At 41.2% G+C, this 18,582-nt stretch overlaps 1 protein-coding gene across 2 annotated transcripts; it reads right to left on the reverse strand.

Annotated features, from left to right (window-relative positions):
* Window positions 1–155: 155 nt before the first annotated feature.
* On the reverse strand, window positions 156–18,319 carry tti1 (TELO2 interacting protein 1). Of its 2 annotated transcripts, XM_039603851.1 has the most exons (14): window positions 18,181–18,319; window positions 16,901–17,658; window positions 16,225–16,562; window positions 15,864–16,128; window positions 12,043–12,220; window positions 11,546–11,838; window positions 8,094–8,477; window positions 7,788–7,947; window positions 7,154–7,321; window positions 6,841–6,989; window positions 6,392–6,532; window positions 5,570–5,774; window positions 1,716–1,803; window positions 156–441 (listed from the first exon to the last, which is right to left on the reverse strand). In XM_039603851.1, the coding sequence occupies exons 2-14, from the start codon at window positions 17,624–17,626 to the stop codon at window positions 228–230; spliced, it is 3,309 nt and encodes a 1,102-aa protein (XP_039459785.1). In that variant the 5' UTR covers window positions 17,627–17,658; window positions 18,181–18,319; the 3' UTR covers window positions 156–227. The 2 variants fall into 2 exon arrangements, 1 of the variants encoding a protein (XP_039459785.1); XR_005609492.1 differs by lacking the exon at window positions 5,570–5,774 and having other exon boundaries at window positions 305–441.
* Window positions 18,320–18,582: the final 263 nt, after the last annotated feature.

Raw genomic sequence — 18,582 nt, forward strand, 5'->3', positions numbered from 1 at the left:
GCTACCGAGGACCGCTTGGATCAAGCTGCCATGAATGGTTATGAATGGGTTCAGTTTATCCTTTCTCCATTGTCCAATGTCATTTCTATAGCACGTTTAAAGGCAACACGGCTGACCAAAGGGCTTTATAAGTTAGTTCATGCACACATATGAAATTTGTTTTATTAGCTTTAATCTTTTAACTTTATGTACACTGCATCATCATCATTGCATCAAGCAGCAGCTCATTAGCTGACTGGCTGGTTAACTGTCTCAGAGCCAAACTCCTCCTTGAGCAGTTTGAATACGTTGTCCGAGAACTCATCTCTCGGCCTGCCCATGCCGTTCAGCTGCACCGGCAGGAGGTCGGGGTGGTGTGGGATGTAAGAGGACGGGCAGTGCAGCTCATTGAGTGTAAACCAGAAGGTGTCTGGATCCACCTGGATTAAGTGTCGGAACACACTGTGCAGGAAAGGGAAAGAAACACAGGAACAGGATTAGTTCTGAGCTGTGTTTTGCTTTGTATGTAATATCTATTGTATGGAAAACACCTTCCTATAATCCAAAGTGACAGACTGAACCAGTTTTGCTGGCTTTAACATGCAGGCCAACAGTTTAACTATAAGCTCATTAACTCAACACTGCCTTTCTCTTCGGGTTTGTTTTTTAAAATCACCTCCAAGCAGGAAAATACTTAAGTATATTAAAGCATGTGTTTTTACTTGTGGCTGCTATGTTGCTACCCAAACACTTAGATCAATAATTCAGAATGATGTGAGTTAATAAAGGCTGCTTGCATACTGCATTCTGAGCTATTTTTTTATTCATTTACTTTGTTTATTCACAGCTTCCATCTGTCCTTTACATTACTGTAGCTCTCACAGTGCACACATTTTGCATCAGCTGCCAGTGTAAAGGTGAAATGAGTTCCCTTTCAGATTCGTACACACAGTATTGGGATATCACGGCCCTACATGTCCTGAAGATACTTCTATTCACGCCTGTAAGGCAACTGACCTATGATGATATGCCACATGTAAACTCGTCATCACAGTCGTTCCTCACTTTTTAATGTCTTTACCTGGCTAGGTGTTGCCAAGTTGGGACTGCTAGCTATTGCTAGTTAGCTCTGTTGTGTGCCAACCTGAAGTTAGCCTAACTGCTCCTGTTGGTTTTAGCCACCACCGCTGAACTACATCTGCGTATTTCTGGAAGTTCCTTTCTCAAGGGACAAAATGAGTGAGGGTGATATTTAAATCAGGCCCACAAACTGATTTACTAAAGTTTGCAGCAAAGGGTTAAAAGTCTTATATTACAGGTAATATACTTTAAAGCCATGAATACTGGTGTCTTTACCCAGAACATGCAGGAACCTGATTATTCCTGAGGTATTCCATTCTCAGGTCCCATGTTCCTCTCCTTCAGGGAACAAAAGCTATAGCCACAGTGCTTTGTTTCATATTCAGTGTTCAGAGACAATGAATGACTCCTGAAGTCATATTTTGTTGTGTAACACCCAGCACCTCTCCAAATATGATGTTAAGCATTCAATTTAAATTCAGATTTTACTGATAAATCATGTCACGTGGCTATTAATGACCAACATGGCAATACAATGTCAACTGGATGGCACAGTTTTAATTTATGGCATTCTGTCTGTGTGTAACACTCACACACATTAGTAACTAAATGAAAGATTGAGTTACTTACTACAGCGGTCCTTAATAAAGACTTACCTTAAACAGGCTTCTTGCAGTCTGATGGGTTGTCTGGAGCTCAGGTAGGGTAGACAGGCTTCACAAACAGCATCTAGGTCTGCTTCAGCTGAGAAAACCAAACACAGGACATTTTTACTATATTTTATTCAATTGTAATACTTTTATCTTTTATCCAGAAATTACAACAGAAATAAACTTGTAAAAGAAAATAAAAAAGAATAAAATGGAACAAAGCCAAGTTAATTTCACGGATTAATCACAGCAGCAGAATACAGTTTGAGCTCGGTGCCTGGTCTTCGGGTGGATCACTCCCTGCAAATATGTTACTCATAAAACTCCAGGAGCATACAGGTGGATGCTGGGGTGGTGGATGGGCTGAAACAGCAGGCAGTGGTGCAGCAGGATGTGAGGAAAGTGGGGCACGTTACATGTCCAGCTCCGGGCTTGGCTCCATACATGGTTACAGTTGTGAATGCTTCTTTTCTGATTATGTCCAGTGCATGCACATAATGACGCTTTTATATCCAAAAGAACAAATCCTTTAAAAATATGATCCTGGTTCCAAAAATATGGGGTAAAGATAAGAAGGGAGAAGGGAAAGAAGAGGAAGTAGGAAAAAGATGAAAGAGTATAAAAAGTAGACCAAGCCTGGACTTTACCTCTGCTAACTCCTAATGAGCTCAGTAAAACTGCTGAGGTGGTTCAGGGAGGATTTCACAGCAGTTTTGAGAGGTTAGAACGTTAAAGCTTACCAACACTAATTCTGCCTGTCCGGGTGAGCATGTATTCTCAAAATTGCCCACTCCCACTACATACCACCTCTCCCTCACCACTGCTGGTTAATCTCCTTTATAAACCCATCCTTGTCACACCCACTGTGAACTGAAGCCACAGACATACTGAAACCCACTTCACAGAATAATCACAAAGAGCATCTCAAACACACAACGTGTATCGTGCCTGTTTATCTGCACACTATGAGAGAGTTTGCTGTACACAAAGTGCCGTAAGCTATGTTAAAGGAACAGTTTCACAAACAACCTGATTTCTTACAAAATGAAACAACTGTCTTTACACTGCAGTCCTTGTCACTGTTAGATGTAACGCTGGCTCTGGAAAGGCTGCAGACAGCTCTGTCACCTTCGTGACTCTTTTCCTCTGTCAGCGATGAACCTCAGTGGGAGGGTGTGACATTCGTGATGTTCACCCTGTCACTCAGTTCACCTCCACACTGCGCAGGTGACCAAAAATTACACAAGCAGCTCATAATTGCATAATTGGGAATATAATGGCAGAAGCCTGCAGGCCTTGAATATTTTCAACATGCTAATGGAAGTATGTTGAACAAAAAGTAAACAAAAATAAGAACAACTTCTCTGAGCTTATCAATTAAATGGCTTCGCATTCGCTGATTGAACAATCACGTTTTTCTCAGTTGGGTATAAGAAGAGCTGCTTGCAGTCGTAGCTGTGTGTGCAGTTTGGACCTGAGCAGCATCCTGCTGGCACAGCTGGCTGTGGTCCGTATCATCAAAGTCATGTTTAAAATATGCTGAATCACAGAGCTGCCACAGTGAAGAGGCATTTTTAGCAACAACATCACTGTCACGTGTTTAGGATGTCGAACTGTTTCACACTTTAAGGTTTTTATAATAAAACAGAGATGCCCTGATTTATGCTGTGATACCACTGGTTGATTTTCATTGTTATACGAGACTGCCACCTGGTGGTGAAGGAGCTTCAATAAATTCTTTGGCTTTTTCTGACGACTCATCTCCCCACACACAGCTTTAATGTCAAATTAGGCTAACAACCTAATTTGTTAACCTCAGTACTGAGACATCTTCATCTCTGTACTAATGTACAGACACAAACTTGTATTGCTGTTGTCTCACTCTGTGATGGCTGCATGCAACCACACAATTAAGATACTTAGGTAATATTCATTTGGTCTTTTGTCCTATGTTTACATTATGCTCTAAAGCTTCTGTGATCATAAGTTAACTAATTTGTTATTTTGAGTTTACCTGTAATTAGGGCTGCACGATTAATCGTTAGAAAATCACGATCTCGATTCATACTTATGTGCGATCTCATTTCCAAATGACAACGATTTAAAAAAAAAAAAAAATAAAAAATAAAAGACGACGACGATTGTACCGCATTTTGATCCGGGACGTAATCTGCATGAAAACAAGCGCTCACTCTTCCTGCTCAACAAATGACAAGGGCGGAGCCTTATACCACGTGATACAGAAGCTGTGTCGTGTAACGCTCAAATTGGCAGGGAAAAACAACGGAGAACACGTCAGGGATGACGAGAAAGTGACAGGAGAAAATCCGTCCCGGTCAACCACCCAAACATCAATAACGGGAACCTTATACAGCGCTTCCCTATACACGTCGAACTCCCGCAGGCACAAAGAAATTACGGAGGCTATTACTTATCACCTGACCAAAGATATATCAACACTGTACAAAACAAGGGATTTAGGAAGATGATCAACACCCTAGACAAACGCTACACAGTGCCGCCCCGCAACTATTTTTCTATTGTTGCACTACCTGCTCTATACACGCAGTGTCGAGCAACGGTGGAGACGGAATTTCAAGCAGTACAACATTTTGTGAGGCATTTATTGTTTTTATGTTTATTTATTGTTTTTATGTTCAGTTTCAACTGTTACGAAGTTGATGTGCAGTTAATAAGTGCAATAAATATTTATATTGGAAAAGAAAATCGTGAGAGAATCGTGATCTCAATTCTAAGCAAAAAAATCGTGATTCTCATTTTATGCAAAATCGTGCAGCCCTACCTGTAATGCATGACAGCACTAAGCTATAGCCCAAATGGTGGCATAGACTCTGCTTTGCATTGTTTGTTGTTTTATATAGGTATATGTTATATTGATTATATTTCTGCTCTTTCTGAGTTACCTGACCTCCGCTCCAGTCCTTCCTGGTTTGGCTGAAAGAGGAGGCTGTGGGTGGAGCTGGTTTAAATGCAGAAGCCAATAAAGTGGACTGGACCATCTATTGTGATCATGCAGGGGGAATGGGGGTTCTTCTTGAATGATGGTTAGCTGTTATCTCTTTAGTTTTCACCTTTGGTGTATATAATGGTTTATTCATTTGCTATATAACCGGAGCTGTTTCTCATTTGGGCAGATCAGTTTGTTGAGTTATGTTTTTGTTAAGTGACTTTTGAGTAAAGTTCTGTTAAGTTAACCTCTTTAATGGGCCCACTTGGTTCTTAAAAAGTTTATTTTTGTTATTTTGAATTTTTGTAATCATCTTGTCCTTTTTGGGGTATAATAAAACCCATTTTTTTGAAGATTATATTTGTGCCTGTGTGTTCCTGGCTGCTTGGATCCTGACACACTCACAGGAAGAAAGCTGACTATAACTCATTCATTTATGAAGAATCATAAAGTTGATTCCCACAAGAAAGTTACAGCCCTGTGATCAAATAGGCTTCAATAAGATAGATAACATGTATTTACCCAAAATAAAAATGGGATGAAAACATCACAGAGAAAAAGTAAAAAGAAAAAGTAAAGTATTGGACAGGAGGCATTTAACAGTAGGCCAAACAAATCCTGGTAGCCTTTGCTCTCATTGTGTTCAGTTAAATATTACAGCTGAAAACAGGTAATCTATCTTCAATGTGGTTTTACATAAATGGGCTTCATATTGCACCAACCTCCATAAAGTGAGGCGTCATACTAAGAATAGTTGTCTTGCTCTGATTTGTCCATGTTGTGGCTGCTTTGATCGTTGCCAGATCCCAGGTACAGTTCTACAGGATGATGCACTATGTTGTGTCTTGGTAAAACTGTGCTGTTTGTGAGGACTGTGTCTCTATTCTCTTACCCAGATCCAGTCTCTGGCACAGTGAGCCCAGCCCCTGCAATACAGCCAGCTGCAGTTTGTAGGCCAGGGTGTGTGTGTAGACAGGCCCAGCCTTGGCGCTGATCGGAGCCTGCCGTGCCAGAGAGGCGCTCAGCTTGGGCAGAACCTCTTTAGAAACCCTCCTCCTCAGAAAGTCCCCACATGTTTCACCCAGCACGCACAGCACCTGGAATGAAATGTACAAAAATGTAATGTACAAAAGCAGCAAGCTGTCAAAATTCAATAAAACCTTCCCGTTGTGTACTCATGGATGAATTGTAGTATTTACAAAACTCGTATATATCCAAAAGCTGATGAAACAATTTCCCAGCAGCAGCTCTGAGTGAATAAATGACTGTTTACAGACTTAATGTGTCTGAATTTGTCAGTTCATCAATGGAAATATGAATAACAAATTTAAAAATATTCCAGCTGATGACAGGAGCTGACGAGTAGCCTAATTTACACCCACAAGTTGAATCAGCTGACACTTGTACCAAAGATCACAAAAAACTATCAGCTTCATTTATCCCAAAGTCCTACTTTGTGATTCTCTGAGACAGTTTGAAAAGCAGCCTCTAAGAAGGCATCCACAGTGATTTTTCTGTGCTGATAGAAGAAATGTTAGTTTAAAGAGTCTTCACATTACAACCCCAAAAAGAAAATAATAGAACTATTTCTGAATGAAATAAGCCTGTTGTTGGGCACCATCTTTCATTCTTTCACTACTAAGAGTTTAAAAAACTAAAGACGACTTGAATAATTTTGACTCACATAATGAAAAGAGAGGTTTGTTTTACTTACCCTGAAGGCTCTGAGGACTGCTAATGGGTCATCGGCTGTGAGTCTCTGCAGGAGTGCTGGCCAGCAGCGATGAGCCATAGGCAGCAGTTCGTTTTCCCTCTCACTCAGCACCTGAAGGCACAACTCCAGCACGTCCAGTACCTAAAGACAAAGACGCACAACACACCTAACAATTATCTCTGTTTTGATCCTGATTATATGTGAGCTGAAACTAATTATTGAGGTCTTCATTGAGAGCCCAAACTCCTGAGCAGGCACGACTTCAGCACAGACTTATTTCTGTTTCACTCCTGGACCAGACTGAATGCTTTTCCTTGATGAGCATTACACCAGTGAACAGTCATCCACACAGTTCTGACAGGATGAATTGTACCAACGCTGGCGGTCCTACCCTCACAAGAATGATTATTTTTGTTACTAGTCTAACAGTTGACTCTACATAAAACTACCTTGAGTCGGAGCCTGAGGCTGGGATCAGACAGCAGATGAATGCAGCGCTCCATAACATCCTTAGTGATGCTGAGGTGGGAGGGAAGCTCTGCTTTCACATCAGGACTATCAATATCTTCAACATCCTCACACTCAGTGGGAGGGACCTCTGCAATGGAGCACATGTACAGTTAGACCACCAGTTTAGCAGTGAGGTTCAGATTTCTATGACTCTTAATTACAATGATCCATCTCCTCTACACTCTGAATCTAATATAACCACCACTACAACCTATAGCTTATATTCCACTGGCCCTTAGACAGACCTATTACCTCTGTCTTCGGTGTCATCGTCCTCTATTCCAATGCCCTCTGCCAGTTCCTTCTGTTTGTGGTAATTCAGCAGGAATTGGCGAATGCTGAGGTCTTCCTGGTCACTGGAGCTTTGATTGGAGCTGGCAGACTTACTGGTCCTGCTACAAGTGGAAGGAAACCACCTCGCTAAAGGAAAAACAAGACAACAATATGAACATAGGTTTGGTTACAATAAAATAAGTCCGTTGATAAAATTCAGTGTGACACAGAGACTGATGTTTTTTGGAAAGAGCCCATCAGTGACATTTAATTCACATAGTTTTACTGTGCGAGGTTGTAAAACTGCAAACACCTATAGGGCCGCTGTATAAATATTATTATGAATATTAATTCTACAGCAGAAAACGACTCAGCATTTAAACCATCACGACGTATTAAATGTTTCCAAAGATACTGATAATTTGATAACGAGTGAAGTTATATATCCTGAAACGTACTCATTGATAGAAATTTTGAAAGGCACTGCAGAAAACATAAAGTTAAGCAACATAAAAATTGTGGCAGTGCATGCCATGAGTCACATTTTCTTCTTTGTCCTCTTTGACTCCCAGTATATGTGAGACTCAAGCTGACATCACTCTTGAAATCTTACCCAGTGCCTTCATGAGCGCGTGCAGCACGGAGCAGAAAAGAGCAGCTGTGCGCTCGTAGCTGAGATCCAGAGCCGTCAGCACATCCTGAACGATGTCCCCGACCAGCGGCAGCAGACTGCAGTCAGAGTGAGTCAACATAACTGTCAACACCCGTGGAGCCTGGCCAACAAGACAGGATTATAATGAAATACAGTACAAGCTCAGGGCAGCACAGGCTTAAGCAGACCAAGGAGGAAATTGGGTAAACCCTCCAGCAGTTATTTCTGTGTCCATTTTGGGTAAAAACAAAAACACGTTATAACTACCTGTGGATGCTGGCTGAGCCTCTGAAGGTTGAGTGATACGTCATTAAGCAGGTAGTCAGAGTTCTCATTGATCAGTTCCTTGAGGGAAGTGTATCCACAGGCCTTACTGATGTCCCACATGGAGCTCAGCGCCGCCTGGCTGACCAGCAGTGTCTCCTCACCAGCTTTCTCCAGCACAGGATACAGCGAGGTCATCAACAAGGGACGGAAATCGTGGCCCAGCGCCTGAGCACAGCAGGCGATGCCCTCGAGTTGGATGCACAGCTGCCAGATGTTGCTGTTGAGCTGGTGGATCGTGGATGCAGATGTTGATGATGAAGGAATCACTTGGAGAGAGCCGGCATCACTGTTGCATATGGAGAGGAGTCTGGATGGACTGAGCAGCTACGCAAAGAGACAAAACACATGTTAATGCACTTAATTAATGCACTAATGCTTTTTAGCCACTTTTACACATGCACTGCAGCCCTGAGGTTTTCTAGATATTATCCATCCACGTGAGAACATGAATGTCTGACACAGTTAGATCAGACATTAAACAGCCTTTAGCCTTCCTGCTCCTGAATGAAAGCCTGTATTATATCTGACTGTGCTCATGTGAGGATAGTACAGATTAGCCTTGCTCAAAGTCAAGAGTGGGGCCAATTTAGGATCTTCACTCAAATCAAAATACAAGGGAAACTGATGTATTTCCTTACATAAACAAAAACAACACAGGCTGTTATAAAATGCTTGTCCTACCCACTCCTATGTAAAGTGTTAAAATCAATGTGTGGCCCACCTGCCACTAAGAGACAAACTTGAATAAAAGAGCAGTAAATTTAATAATAATAATAATAATGATAATAATAATAATAATAGTATTATTATCATCATCATCATCATCATCATCATCATTATTAGTAGTAGTAGTAGTAGTAGTATTATAATGACTTTATTTATGTAGCACTCTCCTCCAGGCTTAAAACGTGTTTGTGGGACCACCAACAGCCTTTGATTAGATGATCTCAGGCTGCAAGAGGGAATGTGGGGTTCAAAAAGATCAGACATGCAGGCAGGAGCATCACAACTCACAGCATTAAAAGTCAGTGAAATGAAATCAATTCTAAAACATAAAGGAAGCCAGAGTAAAGAGAACAAAACCAGTTTAATGTGCTCTCTTTTTCTATTTAGGTCAGAGCAATGAGTAAAATCATAAACTAATAATTTCCTAGTACCAGTTTTAATTCACATTTTATATAAATACATCAATTAATAGATAATAAATAAATAGAAGTTAATAAGTATATAGCTTTGAGCTCTAATAGAATTATTACAGCCCACCTGCAGTACCTTTGTAGCCCACCAGGGGGCCCCAGCCCACACTTTGGGAATCACTGGTGTTTATAAATGTCCTGTGAATTCTCAGCTATAGAGAAAGTAGCATGTATGATCTCTCCAATCGAACTATTGATATCTTTTACTGAGCCCGTCTATGCAGGCAGCTTGTTTTTTTTCCAAACAGAGTCATTCTGTTTCTTTGTGTAAAAGATTTTTTATAAGGATGAAAAAAAGCATTCAACATCTTACCATGTGTTTTACTAAGAAAACTGGTACAGATTCATACTGCACTCCATTTATGACCGTACCCAGTTTGACTTGAGTGCAGAAACAGAAAGCGCCTCTATAGGGGTCAAAAATTCCTCCTGACAAACGTGTATCTGTGTTCTTCAAATCTTTTATTTGGCAATGCCGGCAGGATGTTTGTACTTTTTAGCTGACAGAGTGAAACTGCAAGTTTATCTACTAACTAACAGAAAGCTGCCAGAGGTTTATGGCCTCTGTTCGGTGGAGGCTTGCAGATATTTTCTCGTGCTCCAAAAATCCAGCCTTGATGCTTCAGAGTAGCTACTTCAAATCTCGCAGCAGCTTTGACTTCTGCTGAGTCTGCTCAGAAATCAGTGTGAAAAGGAGCGTGGATACGTGAGCTGGTAAAGCCCAGAGAGCTTTGTTTTAAGGGAAGAAATTTGATCTTAAACAAATTTAAATACCTGAGCACCAAATAAATTGTGGCTACTCTACCTGTCTCCAGCTGTTTATGCTGCCGATGAGCACATTTCCTTATGCTTGTCTAATAATTTCATGAAATAGCTCTTTGAAACATTTATTGAAGAACTGTTACAAAAGCTAACACAAGGCTTGTGCTCATGTGATTTTAAAAAAAAGTTTGTGCAGAAGTAAATGAAGAGTCCCTGACACTCCCAGACGTGTGAAGCCAGACCATCACAAACACATTATTTCACTTCTTTGTGTCTTTGGAGTTGTAAAGTGTTGTACTGCATGTAGAACAGCAAAACATGGTAACAGGCTGCTGGAACCAGAACTGGCCAAAGGGAATATCCGCTGATCGCTCCTCACTCTGTACAATAAAGCCCTTGCAACACCCAAAAATGTGCCCTCTATTCCTTGCCTATGTTTGCATTATTTCTAAAAAGATATGAGGAGTGTTGTTTATGTTTTCAGTCTTCAGTTAAGTTAGTCTAAACCTTGTTTTACTGCTTAGATTTATTTTGTAGCATCTATGTACAAACAGCTCTGCTGATTAGCCTGAATGTGCATTTTGCACATTTCTTTGCAATCATCTCTATAGGAGATGAGTCAGTATACTACTTGTCAGGAACTCCACTTAGAGGCAAGATGAAGTTAATAAATAATATACTATGTGTGGAAATGCTTGATGAATGATGCCCCAGGACTGGAGTTAGTCAGCATCTTCTCTCTCGTCTGCAGCTGGTCCAGAATTCTGCTGCACGACTTTTAACCAGAACTCGTAAAAGAGAGCACATAACTCCCATCCTGGCTTCACTCCATTGGCTGCCTGTATATCTTAGAGTTCATTTTAAAGTCCTCATGTTTGTGTTTAAATGTTTAAACGGTCTTGCCCCAACTTACCTCTCTGAGCTTCTGCATCCTTACTCAACCCCCAGGTCTCTCAGGTCAGCTGACAAGCTGCTCCTGGAGGTACCCAGGTCCAAGAGGAAGCTCAGAGGGGACAGGGCCTTCTCTATTGCTGCTCCTAATCTGTGGAACAATCTGCCCCAGCACATTAGAGAGGCCCCTTCACTGTCCACTTTTAAAACACGTCTTAAAACCCATTTTTACTCCTTGGCATATGACACAGTCTGACCCTGATTTTATTGATTTTATTGTTTTGATCTAATGTGCTGATTTTGTTTTAAATGTAATTCTCATCATCATTTTTTTTTATACTATTTTATTATTGTCTTTGCTATTTGTGCTAATTTTATTTATTTTAATGTCATTTTAATAATCATTTTTAAATTCACATTTAATTTTTAACATGTTTAATGTATCATTTTGGCATGTCAAGTGTACAGCAATTTGTGTTCAGCTGGGGGCTGATCTGAAAGTGCTATATAAATAAAGTGCTTGCTTGCTTGAAATATCCTCACCTGCTGATCCTGTCGGTCTCTATCCGTCTCCTCGCTGACTGTAATCAAATGCCAGTTGTTCAGGCTGGTGTATTCCTCAATGATAGAAACAGCTGCTGCTTTAATATCTTCCTGGGTGGCAGGACTTTCACGAACTTTGGTCTCCAAACCCTGACTCTGGTCTGCCACAGCGATACCTGCTGCACCTCTGACTGTCTCATTTAACACCATGGCAGCCTGCTTTCTGTACACTGAAGACTGGCAGTACAAGTCCAGCAGATGATCGGTCAGCAGGTAGATGTTGCCATAATAACCTAAAGACAAAAAAACGTTATCTGTGAGAGCTAAAGAAATGAGCCAGCTACAACCCACGAGTATTTATACCAGCTGTCGTTGTTTTTAGAGGATAACTGCTTTAAATTCATTTGAAATTACAATGGAACAGGCACAATGACAGGCCTGCATGATGATAAAAAACAGGAGTGGCTAACTGAGTCCAAGTCAAACAGCAATTATACCTAATGTGCGACAGATCTCCATGAGCACAGAGAAGATTTTCTCATCTGTGAAGTAGAGAAAATGCTTCCTCTGTGTGTGAGCGGTGTAGGAATCATGGGAGCCGGTGCTCGTCTCCACGGCAGCAGCGTAACTCCTCTCCTCCACAATGCGAACGTCCATCACATCGAGTTCCAGCACCTGTAAAGCATGCAGAAGCTTTAGGAAATTTAACGGGGTTAGGAAATCTAAAAACATTCAAGATTGGACCTTAAAGCAGCCGCACTACAGACTACAAAATGCTAATGCCAAGGTGCCCTGTATTTCTACACAAAATAAGACATTTTGTGAACACTTTGCCAAGTCAAATACTATATTTTGTGCTGCAGTCCTGAAGTGACTACATTTAAAAATATTCTTCTTTGCATTAATAACCAGGTTACCAACAACGATGAGTCTGAATACAGAGAGGAGGTACAACACCTGGTGGACTGGTGTCAGAATAACAACCTGTCTCTAAATGTTCAGAAGACTAAAGAGATGGTTGTTAACTTCAGGAAGAGCTCAACGACCCACACCCCACTGCAAATCAACGGATCTGCTGTTGAGATGGTCAACAGTGTGAAGTTCCTGGGAGTGCACATATGATGACCTCTCCTGGAACCTGAACACCACCACCATCATGAAGAAAGCCCAACAACATCTTCACTTTCTTAAGAAACTGAAGAAGGCCAGTCTCCCTCCTCCCATCATTTTACCAGGGAACCACTGAAAGTGTCCTCTGCTGCTACATTGCTATCTGGTATGGGAACTGCACTTTTGCTGAAAAGACATCTCTGCAGCGGATAGTGAGGACAGCAGAGACGATCATTGGAGGCCCTCTCCCACCCATCTCCCAACTCTACGACACACACATCATCGGACGTGCGAACAGCATGGTGAAGGACACTTTCCACCCCTCACATGCTCTACTCTCCCTGATTCCATCTGGCAGACGGTTTCGCAGCATCAAAACCGTAACCATCAGACACTGCAAGAGCTTTTTCCCCAAGCAGTCAGAGCCCTCAACTCAATACAACCAAAGAACTGGTATACACAAACACCTTACAATACTCACCAAAAGACTCAAAAACAAAAACTTCCACAAATCCACTACAAACTGGACCTTATTTGCACACTCAGTCACATGGTTACTGAACACATCTAAATTATACTATATTTGCACATTTTGCATCTTGCACATGTCTTCGTTCTTATATTGAATTGAAATTGTATTAAAGAGTCAAGAATAATCCTTATTATTATTGTTATTAAATAAATGCTTGTATAACAAAACTTTATATCACTTAAAAATAGGAACGAATGGTTCATTCAGTTACAAAAAAATAGTTATTCTTTGTGGTAAAGTGTTGAGGATCATTCAGTAAACTGACAGCCTGAGGAAGTAGAGAAAATGAGGAAAGAAGGAAACTGCTTAAAGTTTTATATTTCTGTATTGCTTGCCAGATGGCAGCATGGTGAACAGACTGGCTGAGATGGGAATTGCCTTTTAGTGTCCTCTGGGCTGTGCAGACACCTCCCTGATATCACTGCTCTTTGGTAGATGGGAAAAAATGTAAAAAAAAAAACTAAAAAAAAACAAAAAACACCTCACTGTGAGTAGCTACAACAGCACATTTATTAGAATTTGACGAATGAAATGTTTAAATATTAAAGAGTATTAAGGGAGATGGGATCAAATAAGTGTAAACTTCTTTCTACTCCTTTTCAACTATACAGGGAGTGCAGAATTATTAGGCAAGTTGTATTTTTGAGGAATAATTTTATTATTGAACAACCATGTTCTCAATGAACCCAAAAAACTCATTAATATCAAAGCTGAATGTTTTTGGAAGTAGTTTTTAGTTTTAGCTATTTTAGGGGGATATCTGTGTGTGCAGGTGACTATTACTGTGCATAATTATTAGGCAACTTAACAAAAAAACAAATATATACCCATTTCAATTATTTATTTTTACCAGTGAAACCAATATAACATCTCCACATTCACAAATATACATTTCTGACATTCAAAAACAAAACAAAAACAAATCAGCGACCAATATAGCCACCTTTCTTTGCAAGGACGCTCAAAAGCCTGCCATCCATGGATTCTGTCAGTGTTTTGATCTGTTCACCATCAACATTGCGTGCAGCAGCAACCACAGCCTCCCAGACACTGTTCAGAGAGGTGTACTGTTTTCCCTCCTTGTAAATCTCACATTTGATGATGGACCACAGGTTCTCAATGGGGTTCAGATCAGGTGAACAAGGAGGCCATGTCATTAGTTTTTCTTCTTTTATACCCTTTCTCGCCAGCCACGCTGTGGAGTACTTGGACGCGTGTGATGGAGCATTGTCCTGCATGAAAATCATGTTTTTTCTTGAAGGATGCAGACTTCTTCCTGTACCACTGCTTGAAGAAGGTGTCTTCCAGAAACTGGCAGTAGGACTGGGAGTTGAGCTTGACTCCATCCTCAACCCGAAAAGGCCCCACAAGCTCATCTTTGATGATACCAGCCCAAACCAGTACTCCACCTCCACCTTGCTGGCGTCTGAGTCGGACTGGAGCTCTCTGCCCTTTACCAATCCAGCCACGGGCCCATCCATCTGGCCCATCAAGACTCACTCTCATTTCATCAGTCCATAAAACCTTAGAAAAATCAGTCTTGAGATATTTCTTGGTCCAGTCTTGACGTTTCAGCTTGTGTGTCTTGTTCAGTGGTGGTCGTCTTTCAGCCTTTCTTACCTTGGCCATGTCTCTGAGTATTGCACACCTTGTGCTTTTGGGCACTCCAGTGATGTTGCAGCTCTGAAATATGGCCAAACTGGTGGCAAGTGGCATCTTGGCAGCTGCACGCTTGACTTTTCTCAGTTCATGGGCAGTTATTTTGCGCCTTGGTTTTTCCACACGCTTCTTGCGACCCTGTTGACTATTTTGAATGAAACGCTTGATTGTTCGATGATCACGCTTCAGAAGCTTTGCAATTTTAAGACTGCTGCATCCCTCTGCAAGATATCTCACTATTTTTGACTTTTCTGAGCCTGTCAAGTCCTTCTTTTGACCCATTTTGCCAAAGGAAAGGAAGTTGCCTAATAATTATGCACACCTGATATAGGGTGTTGATGTCATTAGACCACACCCCTTCTCATTACAGAGATGCACATCACCTAATATGCTTAATTGGTAGTAGGCTTTCGAGCCTATACAGCTTGGAGTAAGACAACATGCATGAAGAGGATGATGTGGACAAAATACTCATTTGCCTAATAATTCTGCACTCCCTGTATAAATTGCGTGGTTTATTTAGATATAGAGATATTTGTGGCAACTCGATTTCTCTCACTTTACTTTTTTATGTCTACTATGCTCATTTACAGATTGTCAGACACACATGTCTGAGCTGTCCGACACACATGTCTGAGCTGTCCGACACACACAGATCACATTACATGTGCATGTGGGGTTTGAAGTACTTTTATGTATAGATGAGATAACACCTTATCACATCATCATCAAAAGTGAGCATATATATCCACAAATGAACACTACTCTGGTTTATTATAGAAACATTTGCAAAAAAAGCTTATGTGTGTTCTTTGTTTTTATGTGTGTGTTGGTGCATGCTCAACAAGACACACAAAATGCTGTACAGATCTCTCCTCTCTCTCTATATATATATATATATATATATATATATATATATATATATATATATATAATATAAAAGTGTACTTTTTATTTAAATCCATGGCTGTTGTTGCATAACAACATCAAAAGCAGTGTACCTTATTGTTACATTACCTGCATTAAGGCTTTGCAAATCCTCTCCAGATGTGCAGCTGAGTTGAGCACCACAGAGACAAGCGGTCCTAAGACTTTTAAGTAGCCCAAAAACACGTTGAGAACAAAGAGCTTCTTCTGGTCATCAGAGGTCCTCATCAGTCTGGGTAGGGAGGTGGCCAAAGAGTGGAGATTCTCAGACAAGATGTCAGTGAAGGTCTGCGTGCCACTGCTGCCGCTGCACCTCTGATTCCTCTGGGATACCTCTCTGAGAGCAACTTCACACCTAGAGGAGAAAATAGCAGTATGAGTAAACATCTTGTATCCATTAATTATGATTCATTTGTTCCTTTTCTTTATAAAAATATCAATCAAATCAAACCTCTCTCTGACTCTAGGTTCCACATCATTGATTGCCCCCACCAGTGCTTCTAGTAGTGATCCTACACACTCAGTCAGTGACTGACTGCATTTGGCCAGCAGGTGATCGGCCAACTCCGCCATTGCCAGTCTAACCCTCCAGTGCTGGTGCGCTGAAGTGCACGAGATTATCTTCTTGAGCAGCACAGACAGCTTCCCGGCCGTGTTCTTCACCCACTCCGGTGTCCGAAGGACCATGAGCTGTCCGATCCTCCCCAGGTCTGCAGAGGGAGTCTTATAGGACTCAGTGGACTGAAGCTGGACATCCTCCATGACAAGCTCCACAGTCCTGGACCAAACCTGACAACAGGTGATCACACAATCAGATCACTGCAGTGCATTTGTACTATGATATTGTCAAATTTTCCTTTAGTTCTGGAAAAACTATACAAGCCCTCTTTATGTTCTGTAAATGAAAGTTTTAGGTCAACTGAATTATTCAACAAATCAAACAATCACATAATAATTTTTTTAATATACGGTTTATTAAATGTTCAAGTCAGTTAACAAGGTAAATGTTCACTTGTGAACTATGAAATTGCATGAGATCATTGATTACATATGATGACTATCGTCTAATAAAGTGTTAAGCCATTATTGTGCTGTTGTTGTAAATCTGATTAACAAACATGTGGTACCTTGATGGCCCGGACTGTGACTGCATGGCCTTGCCTCAAATCTCCTGTAATGATCCTGGCCGTAGCCATGGTGATTCCAGGTAAAAATGATGCCATGGCGCTGCCTACAGAGCATCGCTCCTCTGATGATGGGACTACGTGTTCCTGGGTGCAGTCACACTGCAGAGTCAAAGCCTGGAGGCACTTCAAGGCTGCTGTCTGTATATTTCGAGATTTCTCCTTCTCTCCCAAAGCTAGCAGCAGTGAAACGGCAGCACCCAGCCCAGGCAGCATAATCGGTTCAAAGAGTTTGAACACTATATCACCATAAGCAGCATGAAGCAGGGCATCCAGGCACCTCAGAACAGCTGATTTTAGCTCCTCTGACGTATCTGCAGGCTTCCCAGGATCAGCTGAAGAGGACAGGCACAGGCAAAGCTCGGAAAAGAGGTCGTGGAGGGTTTCCCAGCTGTGGATGCAAGTGTTCTCCAAAACATAGCTTACTGCCTCAGTCACAGACTGCACCAGCTGCTCCTTCTTAGCCCCGGGGACTTTAAGGACAAATCGAAGAGGGAAGAGGACGTACTCCTGAAGCTGCTGCAACGTGGCATCGTTGACTTCTTTTAACTGGCCTTTGAGTGTCTCCACATTAACCACTGTGGGCTCTCGGGTGAGCAGGACACAGGCTGGGCGCAAGTAGGCAAAAGCAATCTTTGGATCGCTTATTTGAGACATGGCTGGAGGCATCACTGCAGGGGTGCTTAGGTGACGGAGAATGGCTAGAAATAGAGAACACGACAGTAAGTGGTGTAAGCAGGGACTAAAATTATTACGCTTTAAAGTTATGATTTTATTGATTTATTTTGTTACTTTGTCTTTGTAATTGAATATGATTTGGTCAGCTGGTAACTTTGAAAGCCTATATTTACAGGTTAATTACATAAAAACCTACTTCTACAGTATAATCACAGGTACAGACTTCGTGTATAAATGGCATTACAGTGCTTTACATCTTACTGTCAATAAAAGAATCCATCCGAATTTGCATGCACCAGCATCACTGATAGTTATGATGTTTTGTGTTGCCAAACACTAGCGTTGGTTCCTTGTATCCGATAGTACAACTATAACACTTTTGGAAGACTTGTTTGCTTCTTGTAGATCTTAGGATACGGAATACAAACTTAACAAGAGCATGTCTAAGAAGACGAATCTACCATGTAGCTGAACTACAGCATGCTGACAGCGTCCAGCTTCTAAAGCCCCACTGCGGTACCAGCGTCAGTAAAAACACGGCCTACCTTCACATTGTTAGGTTTAAGTGGACCCCTCCTTCCGTGAAAGCGACTGAAAAGGCTTGACTTTACAATGAAAAATTAGATTTTTACAAACAGATGAAGCTGTGCTGATTACCAGCATCATGAGTCTGCGCCAACGACGCACATGTTTGACGTAAACTAAGGCTTCCGACTTTGGGTCTTTGACTTCAAAATAAAACAGAATTTTCTTCCTATCATAGAAACCTTATAAAATGTGTAATAAAACATTGGGGAATTTATTGAATTTTTTATGAGAAAGACGTTTGCTACAGAGAAATCCCTATTTTTAAGTTTGTTCTGACAATTTTTAGCTCTCGAAACGGTTTGACGCTTAACGATGTTAGCTTTATTTTGAAAGTAGAGTATTCCCAAAGGAAGTCCATT

The sequence above is a fragment of the Oreochromis aureus genome, linkage group 20, assembly GCF_013358895.1.
Source record: "Oreochromis aureus strain Israel breed Guangdong linkage group 20, ZZ_aureus, whole genome shotgun sequence".
Taxonomy (NCBI): Eukaryota; Metazoa; Chordata; class Actinopteri; order Cichliformes; family Cichlidae; genus Oreochromis; species Oreochromis aureus.

Coding starts and splice junctions, on each gene's coding strand:
- tti1 (XM_039603851.1), bottom strand. CDS start 17,626: ATGCCTCCAGCCATGTCTCAAATAAGCGATCCAAAGATTGCTTTTGCC. Junction 16,129..16,224: donor GAACCTAGAGTCAGAGAGAG/GTTTGATTTGAT, acceptor TTTCTCCTCTAG/GTGTGAAGTTGCTCTCAGAG. Junction 7,322..7,787: donor CGCGCTCATGAAGGCACTGG/GTAAGATTTCAA, acceptor TTTTTCCTTTAG/CGAGGTGGTTTCCTTCCACT.